The sequence below is a fragment of the Phoenix dactylifera genome, chromosome 15 (assembly GCF_051530095.1).
Source record: "Phoenix dactylifera cultivar Ajwa chromosome 15, Ajwa_hap1_PhDact_Kaust_v1.1, whole genome shotgun sequence".
NCBI lineage: Eukaryota > Viridiplantae > Streptophyta > Magnoliopsida > Arecales > Arecaceae > Phoenix > Phoenix dactylifera.
Window position 1 is genome coordinate 18326295 of NC_143204.1, and position 20822 is coordinate 18347116.

The 20822-nt window shown below is 39.0% G+C and overlaps 2 protein-coding genes across 2 annotated transcripts; both read left to right on the forward strand.

The window, feature by feature from the left end:
• Positions 1-1821: 1821 nt before the first annotated feature.
• Positions 1822-13718, forward strand: LOC120113329 (WAT1-related protein At1g21890-like). Its single transcript, XM_089927420.1, has 9 exons — positions 1822-2827; positions 6127-6290; positions 6611-6673; positions 6770-6886; positions 6965-7117; positions 12685-12775; positions 12866-13027; positions 13146-13297; positions 13436-13718. The coding sequence occupies exons 1-9, from the start codon at positions 2321-2323 to the stop codon at positions 13716-13718; spliced, it is 1692 nt and encodes a 563-aa protein (XP_089783546.1). The 5' UTR covers positions 1822-2320.
• A 1728-nt stretch (positions 13719-15446) lies between these two features.
• Positions 15447-20127, forward strand: LOC103699148 (transmembrane emp24 domain-containing protein p24delta4-like). The gene is made up of 4 exons (XM_008781200.4): positions 15447-15841; positions 19368-19577; positions 19692-19768; positions 19855-20127. Exons 1-4 carry the CDS (start codon positions 15614-15616, stop codon positions 19997-19999), a joined length of 660 nt encoding a protein of 219 aa, XP_008779422.1. The 5' UTR covers positions 15447-15613; the 3' UTR covers positions 20000-20127.
• The last annotated feature ends 695 nt before the right edge of the window (positions 20128-20822 follow it).

Below are 20822 nucleotides of genomic sequence, written 5' to 3' on the forward strand. Positions count from 1 at the left end.
GCCCCCACCCCCAAGCTTCCTCAAAGTCAATTTTGATGGGTCCGTGCTGGATGGTGGCACGATAGGTGGAGCGGGTTTTGTTATTCGGGACCCTACCTCCAGGGTTGTGGCGGCAGGAGGCTGTCAGGTACTTGACTGTACGGTCCCTGGAGCGGAGCTGAGAGCTGCCTGGGCGGGTCTTCGACACGCTCAGCATGTGCTCTCAACTAGATCTGTCATCTTGGAGGGTGACTCGGCTACGGTCATTAGTTGGATCCAGGGGGGTCTGAGAGCCGGTGCTGCCGACCATCCCTTGGTCCGCGATATCGGGTTGATGACGAGGGACGGAGGGGTGGTCCAGGCGAAGCATGTGTTTCGAGAAGCTAATGGGGCTGCGGATTGGGTGGCCACGTATGTGGCCAACCATGCCGGGAGCACCTTATGGGCTGGGGACGGGGAGCTGCCTCGGGAGCTCCGGAATGTTTTGTTTTCCGATTTTATTGGGTGTATCCGTACACGTGTTGTATAGATCGCCCGGTTTAGCAAAAAAAAAAAAAAAAAAAAAAAGATGAGCAAAATGAGTGGTGGTCATTAGATTGACAGTTCGGTATTTTATTTTTTTAACTTGAGTGGATGTATTTATATTAGACATGTATATTAATCCGTCCGTCTTATCAAAAAAAAATGGCCACATATATATTATAAATCTAGTTTGAGCAATTGTTAAGTTTAATTGGCCTATACTTTGTCTAATTGCCTAAGCTATCTAGTTAGTCCACCTTACATATGGCTCACTACTAACTCTTTATCTTCTTTATTATAATTTCCATGGTACTGATATGAAGTCTCAGACTCTCAGAGCCTGGATTAGTGGAGTTTGGATTCCAATCAGAGCTATCAGACCAAGCGGTGGACGAAATGGTTCATGACGTTCGCAGATAGAGAGAGAGAGAGAGATGGATTGCAGAATTGAATATTTGTTTTATGTTTATTCTAAACCGCTTTGCTGCACGCATGTTTGTATCATTTTGCATTGACATGTGATATCATTTATTTTCCATTGCGTAATAGATAAAGTGCTATCTACGTTGGTTTTACTTTCATGACCAATTTTACCTCTCTACAAAGTTCTTTTATTTTTTTCCAGAGTGTCCAATTAAAGTATTCGTATAATATTTATAAATGATCAGGTGCATGCAAACAAAGAGATATGGTGGGATTATAAAATCTGCATCATACGTACCTTTCCAAAAGTGATTCACCAATTTTTAATTACTTCAAGGTGAGAGAGTTAGAAATCAAAAGTCAAATATTTGAACAATGTATTTTAACACAACATGAAGGAGACAACATCATCAATGAATTCATTATTTGAATCGTTCCGTTCTTTCGCAGACTAATCCTCAAATGAATATTTTGTCCTTATATTTTCATAAAAAACAAAACAAAACATTTTATCTGTATATATAATATAAGAAAAGCCCCCAAAAAATATGAATGGACTACCCAAGGGCCTTTGTAAATGGGAATATTTTGTGCTTAATTTGGAGCGAATGGAGTTCGAGAATCTTAATAATTGGAATTATAATGAATCAAAATTTAACCCACAATTGGACAGAACTATTCCAACCAATCCGATCCACCCCGACCTGGCAGCTGAATATTTCTTTTCTAATTTATCTGTATTATTATTGTATTTATGGGACATTTATATTCTAGAAAACGTCAAGGTGTTATGCGTCTGTTTCTGTCGGTTTCTTTTAGCAAGCTATCGTTCTTCTAGGGTTGTAAATCTGAGCATTGTCATGAAAATACCTCAATGGGCAGCTCTTCCATTTCCAAGGATGGCTTTGGTTTGATTTGCTTAATTTTCTTTTCTGTGATAATTCATGTGAATATAGTGAGAATGTCTTTGCAGTTGCAAACTTGCGCTTTCTCGTATGCATTATCTCTCATCTGAAACTATATAGCTTTTTTTTCCCCCTTGTTGCACAAATGCTTGCTCTCTCAAAAAGGATTTTGCACTAATAAATTTTTATTATTATTATTATTTAAAAAAAAAGCCTATTCCGGTGAGTTTGCCTTAAGCCTCCAAATTTATTGAGCCGCCCCTAGCCTCAGATTCTTCTTCTAAATTCCAAGATCAATGAACAAAATAATTCTAGTCATGTATTTTGTGTACAATGTTAGCATGGTAGCGAAATTATTGATTGCCTTTCAAATAGTTATGATATTGTAGTGAATATATATGGGCTAATTATCCTGAAAAAAATGAACCTTTGAGCTGGACTGCATGACCCCCCTTTCAAGTACTTACCAGTGATTGTTGGTCTCCTGCAGGATGCTGATAAGCAAAGCAAATGTAAACGATCATCTGCAGGACTCTCAGGCCCTCTCCGCACTAAATTCTGGGAACCCAAAACCTATGAATACCTTGCTTCCCATCTCTAAACAGCAAGATCCCTTCAAAGTAGCCTCATCCCGAGGAGACTTCGCACACATTACCACCGAAATCATTCTCAATCCTTCAAGAAGTTCCACACACAACTTCAGCTTTGTACCCACTCCAAAACTCAGTGAGCAACGACCCCAATCCCATCCTCTTCGGCATTTCGTGGATGACTGGCCTAAAAACCAGTCCGACTGCTCAACCATCATGTGGCCAGATGTTGAGGAAATGCAATCTGACAGAGCCCAACTCTCCATTTCAATGCCTATGGCTTCGTCAGGCTTCTCATCGTCATCCTCTTCTCCTAACCAGGAAAAGCTTACGCTTTCACCCCTTAAGTTATCCCGGGATTTCGATCCCATTCATATGGGTCTAGGAATAGGAGGTGTTCTGAATGAGGTGACCCAGCGACAGGCAAGTTGGACACCTATCTCCTGGGAGGCCTCCATGGCTGGACCTCTTGGGGAGGCCTTGACCAATGCATCTAGCACTCCAAAGTATCAAAGCAAGAATGCATCTAGCACTCCAAAGTACCAAAGCAAGAACTGCTCGTCATCGTCTCTAAACCTCTTGACAGATGGCTGGGATTCGAGTCCTCAGCTAGAGTCATCGCCAACAGGTGTCCTGCAGAAGACCAACTTTGGCTCGCTGTCTAGCAGCACTGGGAGCAGCCCCAGGGCAGGGAGTCACAAGGCTCACGACAGCACTGGCAGCTTGTGTGATGACCTCCTTGGCTCAAACCTTGTAGATCCCCCAAACATCTCCTCACTGTAGGCTTCTGACCGAGAAACAAGTAGTACAAGAAGACAGGAACAAGAAGGAACTACTCAAAAGAGGACAGAGAAGGCTTAGGAAAAGGAAATGCAGCAGGGATTGTGGAATGTAGGTTTTGGTTTTAAGTTTGCAACTCAAGAACACGAACCTTTTGGTTTTTGAGTTTGTTAATTTTATCCATCCTGTTCTTTATTTGTTCTTTCATCTTTTTGTTCCGTTTTACTCTGCCCTGTCCACGTACTTTTATGCATGGTTTGTGAAAAATCAGTGTAGTTTTGCTGGGAAATGCCTTTGTGGCTTGTGCTTGTTCGCAGCTGTGTATGAGTGGAGGTGTTAAATTTCGCAGGATCAGGCTTCAACATGACATCTTGTTTATTTCGTTGTGCTCAAATAACCTTGCATGGGCAAACTGTTGGAAATTCTCTCTCTTAATTTGATATTGGTATTCTTTTTTGATTATTTAATAAATAGCTTTTTGTGCACAGAGCAAATAAAATAAATTAAGTTATAGATATCGGGCATCTTATGGAAGGCATTCTCTTTATAATAGAACTCGATGGCGGTTTACTTTCTAGATACAACTAATCACTTTGTATTCTTTTTAAATGGATTCAATCCTCTCTTCTCAATTGCTTAAAAACGTAGTTGAGTTCATTCAGTTAGTACTCAATTTGCTCTTTTTCTATTTATAAATATGAAAAAAATGAGTGTAAATAGATGTATTTTTTTATTGTATGCATTTTTTCACCATACAATCCATCCGATCATCCTTAAAATCATTATTAGATCTAAGACATTACATTCAATATGGGACTATTCTTAAAATATCAAAATTTAAAATTATTTAATCGATAAATCAACATGCAAAACATCCAAACGCGTATACAAGAGAGAGAATATTTTCCACTAAAAGTTATGATATGATGATTTAACATTTATTAGATAAGTTCAACTGACAAAAAATATCATGACCAAAGGCATGACCATAATGGTAAATCTTTATTTCATTCAACAATACAAGTAGTTAGCCTTCTTTATTTCAAAGACTGATGATGCTTCATTCTAAGTTTAACATCATGATCACTGGTAGATGCACCTTCCATTTGTTGCAACATATATATATATATATATATATATATATATAACATTTCTCAGCACGTCCTTCTCAAAAATTAAAACATCAGTAACTAGAACATATGATGTTACCAAAGAACAGGATGTGGACTTTGCATGTAAATCAATACATAAAGATGTTAGTTTGTAACTTATAAGCTAATTCATTTAATCATTTTTATGACATAGTTGACCGCAAATAAGGTTTTATCAATTTTAATTTTAAAAAACTTCTTTCAACAGAAACAATTGTTATAGGTACTGTCAATAATATTTTAATTTTCGTCGGAAGCGTCTAATTTCTCGCTGACGCCTTTATCTTCTCAAAACACGTCTCTTTTTTTCGAACAAAGAAGAGACCCTCCTCTGGCAAAGAAATACTGCGAGATCTTAGCCGTTAGGGTTTTCTCCTGTCCCGTCGCTGCTCCCCGCCGCCTCCAGCAATCTCTGTGATGCCTCCTCTACCTCGTAGTCCACGAGCTACACTTATTGCCTCCGCGGATGGGCGAAGTGGCAATGATGGCGGCTGGGAAGGGGTTTGAAAGGGATTTGAAATGGGGTTAGGAAAAAGATGAGGCCTCCGACGACGCTTATAAGCGTCGTCTTATGGCCCAAGTTTCCACCGATACTTTAGAAAGCAGGCTCGGGCTTCCAACGACGCTTTTAAGTATCGTCTAATTTCTTAAGCGTCGTTTTTTGCACGACACTTTTCAACGTTGACATAGTTTAATATTTGCCAAAGTTACTTAGAAGCGTCGGTAAATTTTGGCGCTGGAGCCAAAATTACCGACGTTTCTACCGTGCGTCGGTATATAAACGTCAGCATAGGGTACTTTTGTTGCAGTGGAAGAGGCTCGAAGTAAGAGACATGTGCGACACAAATTTGCCCGGGTCTCTCGGACGACAACCATTCTAAACTTCGAGAAGATGTCTGAGAATTTGGACTTCCGGAGAGAGAGTGATAAAGAATCGACTTCAAACTTGAAACCATTGCTGCTCTGCGGTTGTAAATTCATAGTTTCATCTTCAGCCCATGCTTAAATCGTGTCCAAAGATAAAACAAAAAAAAAAAAAGCCAGCCTCAACTCAATTCAAAACATGATGAAAAGCGGGAAAAACCCCAACACTCTCCAAAAAAAACCAAATATAAGAAAAAAGGTCCATTCTTTATAATATGAACGCCAAGAAGAAGGACAAAAAGACAACCCTGAATGTCAAAAACAAGGTGTGAGAACCAAATGCTCCTACTGACCTCAAATGAAACTATTCTCTCCTTCAGCGGCCCCTGGTATCCAATTCCTCCAAATCTATAATATATTTGAGAGAAGACAAAGAAAGAAAGCATTAAAAAAATTGGATTTTTAAGACTCTGGCAGCCGAATGAGGGGGATTCCATGGCTAAAATCTGTGGACTGTGGACAACCCAAACAATACCCGGATCAGAGACTTAGAGAGACGGGTAGTAATTTCAATTAAGAAGGAAGGATTCTGTAGGATAAATCTCCAGCATCTGGCGTAACAAACCCCGGTGGCTGAGATTCAGTACTTCAAGTCTTCAACCAAATGGCGTTTCCCCTTCCCAGCCGCATGTGGGAAATCGTATATAGCTGCATTAACTATTCATAGCCGCTTGCCAACTTTATTTGCGGTGGGCCCGGGGCCTTTCGCTTTTCTCTATTTAAATCTCGACAATCCGTTCGGAACTCTTACATTCTTGTGGAGTTGGCAAGAGAGGGAGGAGAGGGGGAGTCGGCAGGAGAGTTGAAACAGATATTGTGGTCAGTATGGCATTTAGTGAGGTGGCGAGCAAGGTGAAGCCATATTTGGCTATGGTGTTCTTGCAGTTTGGGTATGCTGGGATGTTTGTCATCTCAGTGGAGTCGCTCAAGCGCGGCATGAATCACTACGTGCTTGTGGTGTATCGGAATGCCATTGCCGTGGCTGCCGTCGCTCCTTTTGCCATGTGGTTTGAGAGGTCTCTCTCTATCTCTCTCTCAGACACACATTAAATACATGCTTGCACGAGTTCTCACAAATGCAAATTTTTTATTTTCATGATAGACTAAAAAGAGAGAAGGAGCCAATTATCTCCTATTTGCAATTAATCTCTCTACTGAAGGAGACATTTTGAAGACATAAACGGCTAGTTCTGTCTTCTTATTCCCATTTTGCCCATATCAACATTGGGAATTGATCACATATGACCTAGATAGCATGATAAATTCTTTTATTCTCTATTTAAGAGCTAATCAAATAAAAACATAATTACGACTCTTTCTTCTCTCTCCCCAACAGGAAAGTGAGACCCAAGATGACCCTCTCCATCTTCCTCAAAACAATGGCGCTGGCACTTCTTGAGTACTGATCTACCTCTACCTTGATCTCAGTTAATTAAATATGCACTTATTTTTCATCTCTCACTCCGCTAGACAATACTATTATCTTCCATGCCAGGCCTGTGCTTGACCAGAACTTCTACTACGTGGGGGCCAACTTAACCTCCGCAAGCTTCGCTTCCGCATTGTTTAACATCCTCCCTGCAATCACCTTCCTACTGGCCATTGTTCTAAGGTAAAGAATAGTTCAAGACTAGCTAGTTATCTAAAATAGGTTATATCCTTTACCTAATATAGTTTGCTGCATGATTAGGATTGAGACCATGAATCTAAGGCGGCGACGCAGCCAAGCAAAGCTTGTGGGAACTATCGTTACAGTGGCAGGCGCTTTGCTCATGATATTATACAAAGGTCCAGTGTTAGATTTTGTATGGTCCAAAGGGCGAAGCCATCATAATGTTGGGTTATCCCTCCGATGTTGGAGGAGACTTAGCCCAACAAATGTGGGCTAAATTAATTAGTTTTAGCCTATTTGGTTTGACTATTTTTGGCCCAAAACGTGAGGCCCATTAGGGCAACCTTTAATGTTGAGAATGCAGGGTATGTGAGCCGTCTTCCACGAATTAAAAATAGAGGGAGGCAGGGGAGAAGATGCAGAATTGATATTCAGCGCGCAGTATTGATCAAACAACGATCGGGAGGTGATCCGTGGTCCGATCGAGCTGAAATTTGGACAGCAAGTTCGCAACACGTGGTTCTTCAATCTGTACGGTGTGATCGCCATTTGCAGTCTTCTATCACAGTCAGATTTTTCAGAAATGTGGCTACTGTTTATGTGAGATCTTCTCAATCTTTCTCTCTTATAATTGATGTTTGCCAAGAATATTGTTCTTGAGATTATGTGGTGATATATGCCTCTAGTTTCGGCTAGAGAGAACAGATTGTATACCCATTATTTGTTGATAGTGGAAGTTTTTGGGTGGACTACGGTCCCGTGGTTTTTACTCTCCACATTGGGGAGGTTTTCCACGTAAAAATTTGGTGTTCCTTTTGTATTTTATTTTTCTGATCAGCTAAGTATTTGTGAATGCCTTGATATATATATATTAGGTGGATTGGCTCTAGTTATTTGTTTTCTAACAGGTTTACACAAGGTGGGAGAGTTGTTGATTCCGTTGTGCTTTAATTATCTTGTTTGTTGTTACCTCCCAATTCCAACAAGTGGTATCAGAGCGAGGTTGTTGAATTGTTTTATCTTGTGTGAATAATGGAAACAAATACTGCTAGAATGATTAATCTGAATGGTACTAATTATCATACATGGAAAGGAAAGATGGAAGATCTTCTTTATGTGAAAGGTTATCATCAACCGGTATTTTCTACTATGAAACCTGATGATAAAACTGAAGAGGAGTGGAAATTGCTCCATCGACAAGTGTGTGGATATATCAGGCAATGGGTAGATGACAATGTTTTGAATCATATTAGTGGAGAGACACATGCACGCAGTTTATGGACCAAGCTTGAACAATTGTATGCCCGAAAAACTGAAAATAATAAATTGTTCATCATAAAGCAGATGATGTCCTTGAGGTATCAGGATGGAACTCCTATGACAGATCATTTGAATACATTCCAAGGGATCATTAATCAATTGGCCACAATGGGTATCAATTTTGATGATGAGGTACAGGGATTATGGCTTCTAGGCACTCTGCCGAACTCGTGGGAGACAGTGAGAACAACATTATCTAACTCAGCCCCGAATGGTGTTATCTCAATGGATTTAGCTAAGAGTAGTATTCTGAATGAAGAGATGAGACGAAAATCACAGGGTTCCTCTTCACAGTCAGATGTCTTAGTTACTGAGACGAGGGGGAGGAGTAAAAGCAGAGATTCGAAGTACAGAGGCAAGACCAGAAGTAAGTCCAATAAATTCGCTAATGTTGAGTGTTATCATTGTGGTGGAAAGGGGCATATCAAGAAGTATTGTCGGAAGCTGAAGAGGGAAAACAAGCAAAACAAAGATACAGATAAGAAGAAAGATGATAATGATAAAGATCAGGTTTCCATTATTGAAAACTTTCTTATTGCTTGTGATGTTGATGTTGTTAATCTTGCATGTCATGAGATGAGCTGGGTAGTTGACAGTGGTGCTTTTATTCATGCTACATCACGGAGGGATCTCTTTTCAACCTATATAGCTGGTGATTTTGGGGTTGTAAAAATGGAAGATAGTGGCATAGCCAAAGTTGTCGGTGTAGGCGATATTTGTTTAGAAACCAACAATGGCACAAAGTTGGTTCTTAAAAATGTGAAACATATTCCCGACATCCGTTACAACCTACTTTCTGTGGGTAGACTTGATGATGAAGGATTCTGCAATACTTTCTCTGATGGTAGATGGAAGCTCACTAAAGGAGCTTTGGTTGTGGCTACAGGTAAAAAGTACTCAACTTTATACTTGTTACAGACAGGGCTCTCCAGAACCACTATCAATGCAGTGGAGAATGAAGATACAGTTGAGTTATGGCACAAGAGACTGTGTCACATGAGTGAGAAAGGCTTATCGATGTTGGCTAAGAAAGGACTACTACATGGAGTGAAGAGTACTCATCTGAGAAATTGTGCTCACTGTTTAGCAGGTAAGCAGAACAAAGTTTCCTTCAAAGCATCCCCTCCTTCTAGAAAACCAAATGCACTTGATCTGGTGCATTCAGATGTTTGTGGTCCAATGAAGACAATGACACTTGGTGGTGCTCGTTATTTTGTGACATTCATTGATGATCAATCAAGAAAGATATGGGTTTACACCTTAAAGACAAAGGATCATGTATTGGATGTTTTCAAACAGTTTCAGGCCTCGGTTGAGAGAGAAACAGGGAGAAAGCTGAAATGTATCCGAACAGATAATGGAGGAGAATACTCAGGTCCATTTGATGATTATTGTCGAGAACAGGGTATTCGGCATCAGAAAACACCTCCGAAGACACCTCAATTGAATGGTTTGGCAGAAAGAATGAATAGGACATTGGTGGAGAGAGTCAGATGTTTGCTTTCACAAGCAGGGTTGCCAAGATCCTTTTGGGGTGAGGCTTTGAGTACAGTTGTACATGTATTGAATCTCACACCTTGTGTTCCCTTGCAATTTGATGTGCCAAACAGAGTGTGGACAGGTAAAGATGTTTCTTATGATCATCTTCATGTCTTTGGATGCAAGGCATTTGTGCATATTTTCAAAGATGAAAGGTCCAAACTTGATGCCAAAACTAGACAGTGCATATTTTTAGGGTATGGTCAGGATAATTTTGGGTACAAGTTTTATGATCCAGTCAGCAAAAAGCTTATTAGAAGCCGTGATGTCGTGTTCATGGAAGATCAAACCATACAAGAAAGCAGATAAGACAGAGCCACAGTATAGTGATGACATTATAGACTTGGATCCAGTTCCTATAGCACCAACACCAGTGCCAGAAAATGCTGATGAGTTGCAGAATGACCAGCCAGATGCAGTTGATGTGAATGAAAATGCTCCCATACAGGCTGAAGCAAATAATGATGCTGATAATCAGTTGCAAGAACCAGATGTTCCAGCTCAACTAATTAGGAGGTCTAATAGAAATAGACAACCTTCCACACGGTATTCAACTAATGAATATGTGCTACTTACTGACGGGGGAGAATCCGAAAATTATGAAGAAGCGATGGAAGATGAACACAAGAAAGAATGGATTGAGGCCATGAAGGATGAAATGAAGTCACTATATGAAAATCATACCTTTGAGTTAGTAAAGTTGCCTAAAGGCAAAAGAGCTTTGAAGAATAGGTGGGTGTACAGAGTGAAGCAAGAAGAACACTCATCATGTCCACGGTATAAAGCTAGATTGGTTGTCAAGGGATTCAGCCAAAGAAAAGGTGTTGATTTTAATGAAATATTTGCTCCAGTTGTGAAGATGTCATCTATTCGAGTTGTTCTCGGTTTAGCAGCTAGTCTTGATCTAGAGATTGAGCAGATGGATGTCAAGACTGCTTTCCTTCACGGTGACTTAGAGGAAGAAATTTACATGGAGCAGCCAGAAGGTTTCGAGGAAAAGAAAAAAGAGGATTATGTATGCAGATTAAAGAAAAGTCTTTATGGCTTAAAGCAGGCACCGAGACAATGGTACAAGAAATTTGAGTCAGTTATGGAGGAGCATGGTTACAAGAAGACAATTTCTGACCATTGTGTTTTTGTGCAGAAATTTGATGATGATGATTTTATTATTTTGTTACTTTATGTTGATGACATGTTGATTGTTGGCAAGAATGCTTCTCGGATTGATAGGTTGAAGAAGCAATTAAATAAGTCTTTTGCTATGAAAGACTTAGGGTCAGCAAAACAGATCCTTGGCATAAGGATTAATCGAGACAGAGATGCTAAGAAGTTGTACATGTCACAAGAAAAGTACATTGAGAAAGTGCTTCAGAAGTTTAATATGGACAAAGCTAAAGTGGTTAGTACTCCTCTTGCTACTCACTTTAAATTGAGCACTAAACAGTGTCCTTCTACAGATGAAGAAAAGAAAGACATGCAGAAAGTTCCATATTCTTCAGCGGTAGGAAGTTTGATGTATGCAATGGTGTGTACAAGACCAGACATGGCTCATGCAGTTGGCACAGTTAGTCGTTTTCTTTCAAATCCAGGAAGAGAGCATTGGAATGCAGTGAAGTGGATTATGAGATATCTTCGAGGTACGTCCAGTTTGAAACTTAGCTTTGGATGTGAGAAACCTATGCTAGTTGGTTACACAGATGCAGATATGGCTGGAGATGTTGATACTCGCAGATCTACTTCAGGTTATCTAATTACTTTTGCAGGAGGAGCCGTGGCATGGCAATCAAAGTTACAGAAGTGTGTTGCACTTTCTACCACTGAAGCAGAGTTCATTGCAGCAACAGAATCATGTAAAGAGTTGCTATGGTTGAAAAAATATATTGAGGAGCTTGGTTTCAAGCAAGAGCACTATGTGTTATATTGTGATAATCAGAGTGCTATCCATCTTGGTAAAAACTCTACCTTTCATTCAAGATCGAAGCATATAGATGTGATATACCATTGGATTCGAGATGTTCTGAGTTCTAAGCTGTTGGAACTTGAAAAAATTCATATAGATGACAATGGTTCTGATATGTTGACGAAGTCTTTGCCAAGAGAAAAGCTTGAGGTATGTCGATTGATCTCCGGGATGGTGAATCCCTCTACATAGTCGGGAGGGGGAGATTTGTTGGGTTATCCCTCCTATGTTGGAGGAGACTTAGCCCAACAAATGTGGGCTAAATTAATTAGTTTTAGCCTATTTGGTTGGACTATTTTTGGCCCAAAACGTGAGGCCCATTAGGGCAACCTTTTATGTTGAGAATGCAGGGTATGTGAGCCGTCTTCCACGAATTAAAAATAGAGGGAGGCAGGGGAGAAGATGCAGAATTGATATTCAGCGCGCAGTATTGATCAAACAACGATCGGGAGGTGATCCGTGGTCCGATCGAGCTGAAATTTGGACAGCAGGTTCACAACACGTGGTTCTTCAATCTGTACGGTGTGATCGCCATTTGCAGTCTTCTATCACAGTCAGATTTTTCAGAAACGTGGCTGCTGTTTATGTGAGATCTTCTCAATCTTTCTCTCTTATAATTGATGTTTGCCAAGAATATTGTTCTTGAGATTATGTGGTGATATATGCCTCTAGTTTCGGCTAGAGAGAACAGATTGTATACCCATTATTTGTTGATAGTGGAAGTTTTTGGGTGGACTACGGTCCTGTGGTTTTTACTCTCCACATTGGGGAGGTTTTCCACGTAAAAATTTGGTGTTCCTTTTGTGTTTTATTTTTCTGATCAGCTAAGTATTTGTGAATGCCTTGATATATATATATTAGGTGGATTGGCTCTAGTTGTTTGTTTTCTAACAGGTTTACACAAGGTGGGAGAGTTGTTGATTCCGTTGTGCTTTAATTATCTTGTTTATTGTTACCTCCCAATCCCAACACATAATACTGCGGTCGGTCAGAACGGCAGCAACTCGCTCAAGGGTACCCTCATGCTACTGGGTGGTTGCTTCTGTTGCTCTAGTTTCTACATCTTGCAAGTAATACATGGAATTCACTACTGAAAATTTAGCAACATGCATGGCTACAGTAGATCAATGCTAATTAGTTTCAAACTTGTTTTGGTGCAGTCGAATACACTAGAGTCATACCCTGCCGAGCTCACCTTAACCACCTTGATATGCCTCATGGGAGCACTGATGAGTAGCCTGGTTGCTCTTGTGGCGGAACGGGGCAGTGCCAAGCCTTGGATCATCGGTTGGGACACGCGACTCCTCGCTGCTGCTTATTCTGTAAGATGATTGCTATCTTGTCTTTGATCTTAATAATCACGTACTACTGAGCTAAGAAATCCTTGAATGCAAGTTGGCTAATTATACGTTAGAACTTTTTTAATCTCTCTTTTGACAGGGGGTGCTTTGCTCTGGTGTCGCATATTACGTGCAAGGTAAAGTGATGAAAGAGAGAGGGCCAGTCTTTGTCACTGCTTTCAACCCTCTTTGCATGATTGTAACAGCTGTCTTGGGCTCTATCGTTCTAGCAGAGGAGATCACTCTGGGAAGGTGGGTTTGTACATGCATGGAAACCACAGCTATATTTTTCTTTAGTTCGTCGCATCACCACGGAAAAAACGCAAAGAAAAATTGCAAAAGAAAAAGTAGAACAGACGCTAACGTCCTTCTTCCTTTGGATACTTGCAGTGTTATTGGTGCAGCTGTCATAGTTATTGGCCTCTACTCCCTTATATGGGGCAAGAGCAAGGATCACTTGAAGCAGCACTCCGAGAGCAGTGAGAAGAAAGGAGAGTTCGAGTTGCCAACGGCTATTGCCGATGCTGGAAAATCTGGTCGAACAACCAGGCCACTGCTGTGGAGATCCCGGCTGCATCAGAAATCCTTGAGCTGTGAACCCAACCTTTCTCGGAAAATAACATGCTTTCCATATATGCGTGGCTGTCTCTCTGTTTTTTTTGGATTGAAATAAGTGTTTCATGCAACTTGAGGTTATGGAACTTTGTGATGGATTTTAGCGTGAGCATTCAGGTGCATCTTTGGTGATAAATTGTAAATGGCAAGATGCCAAAACATTTTAGAGGGGCAAAAAAAAAAATTTTGGCTCTCCAAAAGTACTTTTAGATAAAATAAAAATATTTGGTAAAATTTTCGGGAAGCTTTTAGCTTTCTGGGTTTGGAGCTTCTCTGAAAAAGCACTTTTAAAAATTATTGAAAAGCTGTTTGGAGTTATAATAATTTTTTCTTTTTAGACTAAAATATATATAATAAAATATAATAATTACACAAAAAATCTCTTTATATATTTATTATTGTATTATACTATAAATATAATATAATATTATATTATATCGTAATAAATTAATATGTTATGTTAATAATTTAATATTATATTATATTATACCACAATTATCAAGAGGATGAAAAATTAATTTACGCTAATAATTAAAATATTTATATCTTTATTATTGTATTATACTATAAATATAATATTATATTATATTATATCATAATATATTGATATGTTATGTTAAATAATTCAATATCATATTAAATTATTATGCTATAATATATAATATTATGTTACTATATTATATTAATATTATATTAATATTATAATATATTATATATTTATGTATTAATATATATTATATTTTATTATACTTTGTTGTATAATACTATGTAATATTCTTTATAGTCATTTTGTCATACCAAAAGTACTTTCTCAGTTTGTTTACCAAATACATGTTAAAGTTTCATAACACTTTAGAAATATAGTTACCAAACAGCAAACAACTTTTTATAAAAGCTCTACTTCTAAAGTTCGATTTCCAAAAACTCTACTGCCAACAGCTCTACTAAACGGAGCCATATTGGTTGCCAAATATGCTTGACCTGATGCAAATATTCTCCATAAAAGGCAAGAAAAAAAAAGTTTAACATTTGATATGCAATTACATATTTGATTAACAATTTTTTATTAATATTACATATTTTGTCTACAAAGTGATTATGTTTTTCCATGCACAATATCTTCTTCCATGTACAAGTGGGACTGTGGGAGCTATACTTCGAGAGACATTCCACTCTAAAAGCTTCTTGCTAAAGTAATCTGAATGGAGAATTCCATCAGTTTTAAGTAAATATAGACCAATCAATTTTCTTTCAGGCAGCATATGATGAGAACATATATGTTTAAGGGGTGTGAACGATTACTTATTCCAAAACTAGAGGTTATATCAATCCTATTGAATCATTAAAAGAATAACGGATCGGGGCAAGACGCTAATAGATCTTGATGATAATCTAATGGGTCTTACAAGGAATTTGCAGTCAAGTTCTTATGAATATTACAAGATGCCAATTATTTGTTAAATACTTGTGTTACTTTCAACCGTTTGATGAATACATCAAGTGCCCCAAATCAAATCTAATGTTGCCTCTAAAATAGGGGTGTCAATGCTTCACAACTAACTCAGTTTAACCTTTTCCAATCCATGGTAGATCGAGCTAGATTATAAAATAATTAGATTCAGATCATTATTATTTATTTATTTAAAAAATAAGTTGGATTTAGATTATAAATTTTTAATCTATCATATATAGGATGTAATAAGTATTTTAACCGATCCAATCCGGTTGTCATCTCTGCTCTCGTGCTTAGGATTTCCAATTTATTCTGGTTTGGGTCAAGCACACAGGACCCTTTGGAATTCTTCGAGTCCACAAGGGCCGAAGCCTGCATCCCTCTCCCGAAAAGCGGTGGCCACATCCTTGTGACCGAAGGCAGAAACCCTTGCTCTCGGGAATCGAATAGGAAGAGATCTGGTGGGAGACGCGAGAAAGAGTAGGGAGCGAACGTCGACGATGCGGATCTGTGCGATGATCCTGCGGCCCACCGCGGCGCGGCTGCTGTGCTCTGTGCTTCTCCTCATCTCCCTGCTGCCGCCCGGCGCGACGGCGGTGTGGTTGAACCTGCCCGCGTCGGGGACCAAGTGCGTGTCGGAGGAGATCCAGCCCCACGTCGTCGTGCTCGCCGACTACGCCGTCATCTCGGAGGACCACACCCGCGGAATCCCCACTCTCTCCGTTAAGGTAGTTGCGGATCCTCATCTTCCATTAATCCCTTACCTTGAGACCACAGAATAGATTGGTTCTTGTGTCTGGTTTTCGATCTGTGATTTCTATTGGTTTGTTGGACTGATTGATTGGGTTTAGGCCCTTTTTTTTTGTTAATCTTTGGTTTCGATGCATCGAGGGGCAAGAATTTTGATCACAAAGTTGCACGGGAGTTCTTTGGCAAATATTTTGATGGGACGTCCTCCTCGTCTTATTTTATGCTTTTGGATTTTGTTTTACCTTGATTTACTTCTCGTTTCATGAAATTTCTCATAATTAATATTCTCTGCGTCGAAGGGTCAAGGGTGAAAACGAATATGGTTTGTCTTGTTATTTTAGTTTCGTTATGTGCTTGATGAATTGTTAAAACTTTTCACTGAGGCTAGAGATCAAGTGGAGAAGGATTTTTAAAGGATGCATGGAAATAATTTTCAGAAAAGCCTGGGTGAAGGCTAGAGTTTTTTTGGATTGTGATGTTGATCTGACCTCACAATACTTATTTAAATGTTGATAGCGCAAATTCCTGTTACAATAGGGAACTCATATGCTCTGAATACATAATGTCGATTATCTGAACCTTTGGCTTTTAGTATAATATGGTATGATGATTTCTTGTCAAACAAATTCCAACTTGAGTTCCAATCCAACAAATTCCAGAATCCTTTGTTTCTTCTCGGCTAGACCCTAGCCCCTAATTCTTAGGTTAAAGATCTATCATCCTGCCTGAGTTTTCCTGGAAACCAATCTTGTCAATTTGTTGGGGAAATTTGGTCTTAGCATCCAAAAGCCTCATCATCATGCATCTCACTGCAATGATAATTGCAGCTACAGCAGCAACAGCCGCAGCTGAAGGTCGTGTCTGTGTCATTAACTCCAAGCTATCTGAAAAAAAAGAAATTAAGGGAGAGAACAAAGAAAAGGACATAAGTCTTCGTTGTTGACTATCATATTCACTGTTAGCTGCTGCCACTGCCAGACACCACTGTCAGTAGTCTGTCCACACAATCACTTTTCCTCTTCTTCTGTTCCTGTCATCTTGCGCAAAGCTTAGTGTAGTAGTTTCATCCCCAAATCGCTATAGCAGCTTCTTTAGAGGCAGATTTTTAAAACCCAAAGACCCCAACTTGTGGTCGCAATGACCAACTGTTACCTGTTTGTATGATCTATTTTCTGGTTGCTACTTCTGACTGTGGGAGTTTTTTGTTGTTGTTGTGTGTGTGATGTAATCATCCAAATAACAAATGCTATAGTAATTCATTTTGGTAGGCTTTGCATAGAACATCATTATATTCCTTACCTTTCCTAAATTTTTTGGTAGTTTCTGCCTGTGCATCCAAGCATGCTCTCAAGGGCATTTTTCAAGAGTTCAAGGTTTTTAGTCAAGGAGTTCTTAAATTTTGGCTCCTGTAGGGGGATTGTTACTGTAATTTATTTATCAATTTTTTGTTTCCTTATCAGTATTTATTTAGGGTAGTTTCTATGGCAAGAGGAAACTCCAGTGGACGGGATGGAGCTAACACTCTGGAAATTAAGTGAACTCAGATGGTGCGGAGGATTAAGCCATTAGTTTCTCAACGCAATTCCTGACAGTATAATGGATAACCCTTTAGGAGAGGAAGTAAACTTTAAGCATTCATGTTGCCACCACGCAGTCTGCCTCTTCGTTACCAGAAGTGGCTGCAGGTGTGGGAGCAGGGATATGGAAAAATGGCCATACGGGGAAACAGTGCTTACAAAGGGGTTCTACCAACTAGGACAACCTAAATGACTTAACAAGCTTGCTTGCTTCCTTAGAATTTGAAAACCAATGTTGAGATTATCATGTGAATTTTAAGTGACAGATATATGAATTCATATTATATGAATGCATGCTACTTGGTAATACTTGATATTACTCTGTTGTTGCTTGCAAGATGCTTAATAGGCTGCTTAGGTCCCTGACTCTGTTTTCTAGAAGATGAATGCAATTTCCAATAAAAAAAACCATGTCACCTTGTTCGTCTAAGGTCCTTTAATTATGGGGATTCCAGAAGGTTGTTTCCTGCTTGCATATGTTTAAACCAACTACCCCACCATGCAGACCTGAGGTTTCTTGGCAGTCCCCAGTCTAGCCTAAGATTGTCTAGATTTGAAAACATGTACCAATTATCAAGAGAGTTGCCATTGGGTTTCCAATTGGTAGTTATAAAAAAAAAAGATAACGAAAAAGAAATGCTTGATCCTAGCATGAAGCCATTTTGTTATGCTCCATAGTGAATCCATTTCATGTAAAATGGTTTGGGTGATGATGATGATTAACGAGCGAATTTTCCTCGAGACCAGGTAACCTCATTTTGATGAAATTGAAAAGATCTCATTAGAGCTCAACCTGTCATAATAAGAAATGTCTTGACCTGATATCCTTTAGGAAGAGGTAAGTGCAATGTACGGACCCAAAACTAGTTTTTCTGCTTGTCAATCATTCATCTGACTTATACATGTCTGCTTCGCTATTTCCCACAATCTGAAATAATCCTTCTTCATAAAATTGTTCCCACCTTATCTACCACTTAAACGAATGATTTTCACAGTGTGTTTTATTATGTATCGACTGATTATATAAGCACCTAAAAAAACCCTTAGTACCAAATTCATTTCATATTTTTGTGTACCAGTGTGCTCTCACATTAGTAGTAATCAATCTCATCACTAAGGTTGAAGAGTAAAGTGTACCCTCTATCTTATTAAATGTATCAACTAATTATATAATCTGATTTTAAACTGGTAGCGGACTTGGAATTTTATGTTGAGCAGAGTAAAACAGTAAGTTTTCATAGAGCCCAAGTATCTGGGGATGGAGCAAAGAAACCCTTAAATAAAAAAAAACAAAAAAGAAAAACTGCTCTGCTACTGGCTTGGTACCAAAGTCATTTCATTCTTTTATGTACCAGTGTGCTCTCAGATTAGAAGTAATGAGTCTCATCGCGAAGGTTGCAGAGTAATTTGTAGTTTTTGCCTTGCTAAGGATATGGGCTCCCAAATCAAATCAGAGTTTCTTAAGATATGTGATTCTTTTTCCCCCAGCAGGCGAACATCTGGGAAACATGACTGAAAATGCATGGCAGATCATTAGGAACTCTATGAAGTACCTGAAAGTGTTAGAGAAACTAATGGAACTACTGTCTGCTAACTGTTGTGCTGTGGTTTATTTATTCTCGCTCAGGAGTTACCTGCATGTTTACTGCTTGTTTAACCCTAACTTTTTTCATTTCTGCATCTGATCTGCCTACTATGTTTTATATGCAAATCGAAACAGGCTTGTCCATTCTTTATTTACTTCTGAATGAGCTCATTTGGTTTTGGTGAGACATGACAGGTCAGCTTTAACTATGGCGTGAATAAGCAAACTGCAATTGCTCAATTGTGATGGTAGATGAATGTATTTATTCAGCGGAATAGTGGGATGGTACTTTCTGGATGTGCTTGGGCTTTTCTCGTTGATGGATTGAAATTTCTTTTGCAGGTGACATCACCATATGGAAACACTCTTCATCACCAAGAAAATGCTACTGTAGGTCAGTTTGCATTCACAACCACAGAGGCTGGCAACTACCTAGCATGTTTCTGGATGGATGGTGGTGATAAAGGTGTAGGTGCAAGTGTTAGCCTCGACTGGAAGATTGGTATTGCAGCAAAGGACTGGGATTCAGTTGCTAGGAAAGAAAAAATTGAGGTGAACTCTTGAAACTACAAAATCAACTGCTCTGGCCAGAATGCGGGCCTTTCATTACAATTGTTACGTATCCTTCTTGTGACTATATATGATTTGTGGGTTTGATAAATTTAGGGTGTTGAGCTTGAGCTAAGGAAATTAGAAGCTGCTGTGGAGGCAATACATGAGAACCTGTTATATCTCAAGGCCAGGTAAACTGACCCTGGCTGGCAATCCATCTGCTTTGTTAATAATGGAATAGCTTATGCCTGAGTGTTCCTTTGTTTTGTGGATGCAGGGAAGCAGAAATGAGAGTAGTGAGTGAGAGAACAAATGCTAGGGTTGCATGGTTCAGTATTATGTCCCTTGGTGTTTGCATCGTTGTCTCTGCTTTGCAGTTGTGGCATCTGAAGAGGTTCTTCCAAAAGAAGAAACTTATTTAGATCAGCACCTGATTTATGTATTCTACTGCGCAACATTACTTTCGGAAATGAGAGGGATTGAGAAGAAAGTTGTCAATTTTTATGTTACAAGCTTTTCATATACAGAATGGAAACATCGTTTTGCATCATTTTTTTCTGATACATATGTTAAGCATCACTTTTAGTGGCGTGCTTTGAAGATTAGTCTTTAAAACTTTCTTGCTGAGTATTTGGGTTTTGGCACTGACAAACTAATCTTACCCTACCAAGTGACCCTGAGGGAAATTGATCTATGCATGAGGACAAACCTGGCAGGCCCCGCTTCCTTTCAGAGCCACCTTTCTTGCCTGTAAGTAGGGCAAAGGAAGGAAAGAATGTGGGGTCATCTAGAGAGAATCAAGAAGAAGAGGAGGAGCTTATGGTAGGTCTTGTAGATTTAATTAGCTTTAGAAGTAAGCGATTTTGCATCCTTTTAGAATCTAAATCTAAGGTTTTAAGATTTGTTTTCTATTTCTAAGTATATTAGTAACGCTTTCAATTTTAAATATCAATTAGCACCCTAAACCCTGAAGCACTTCCAAGATTAAGTTTCTGTGTCTTAATGAGTCCATACTCAAGATTCAGTTCGATGTCATTTGCTGTTCTAAACCTGATGGTCATTTCAAAATTTTATTTGTTGAAACTTTAAATTTGTATTGTGTATTGATTTTTTAAGTTCTTTTGAAACTTGTAGTTGATTATCATCCCCTTTGCGGATTTTAGATGAAAAAGGTCAACAAATGCTCTCTAGTCAAATGGTCACAACCCCAATAACATTTAATAGCCCTAGATAGCAAGATATCTC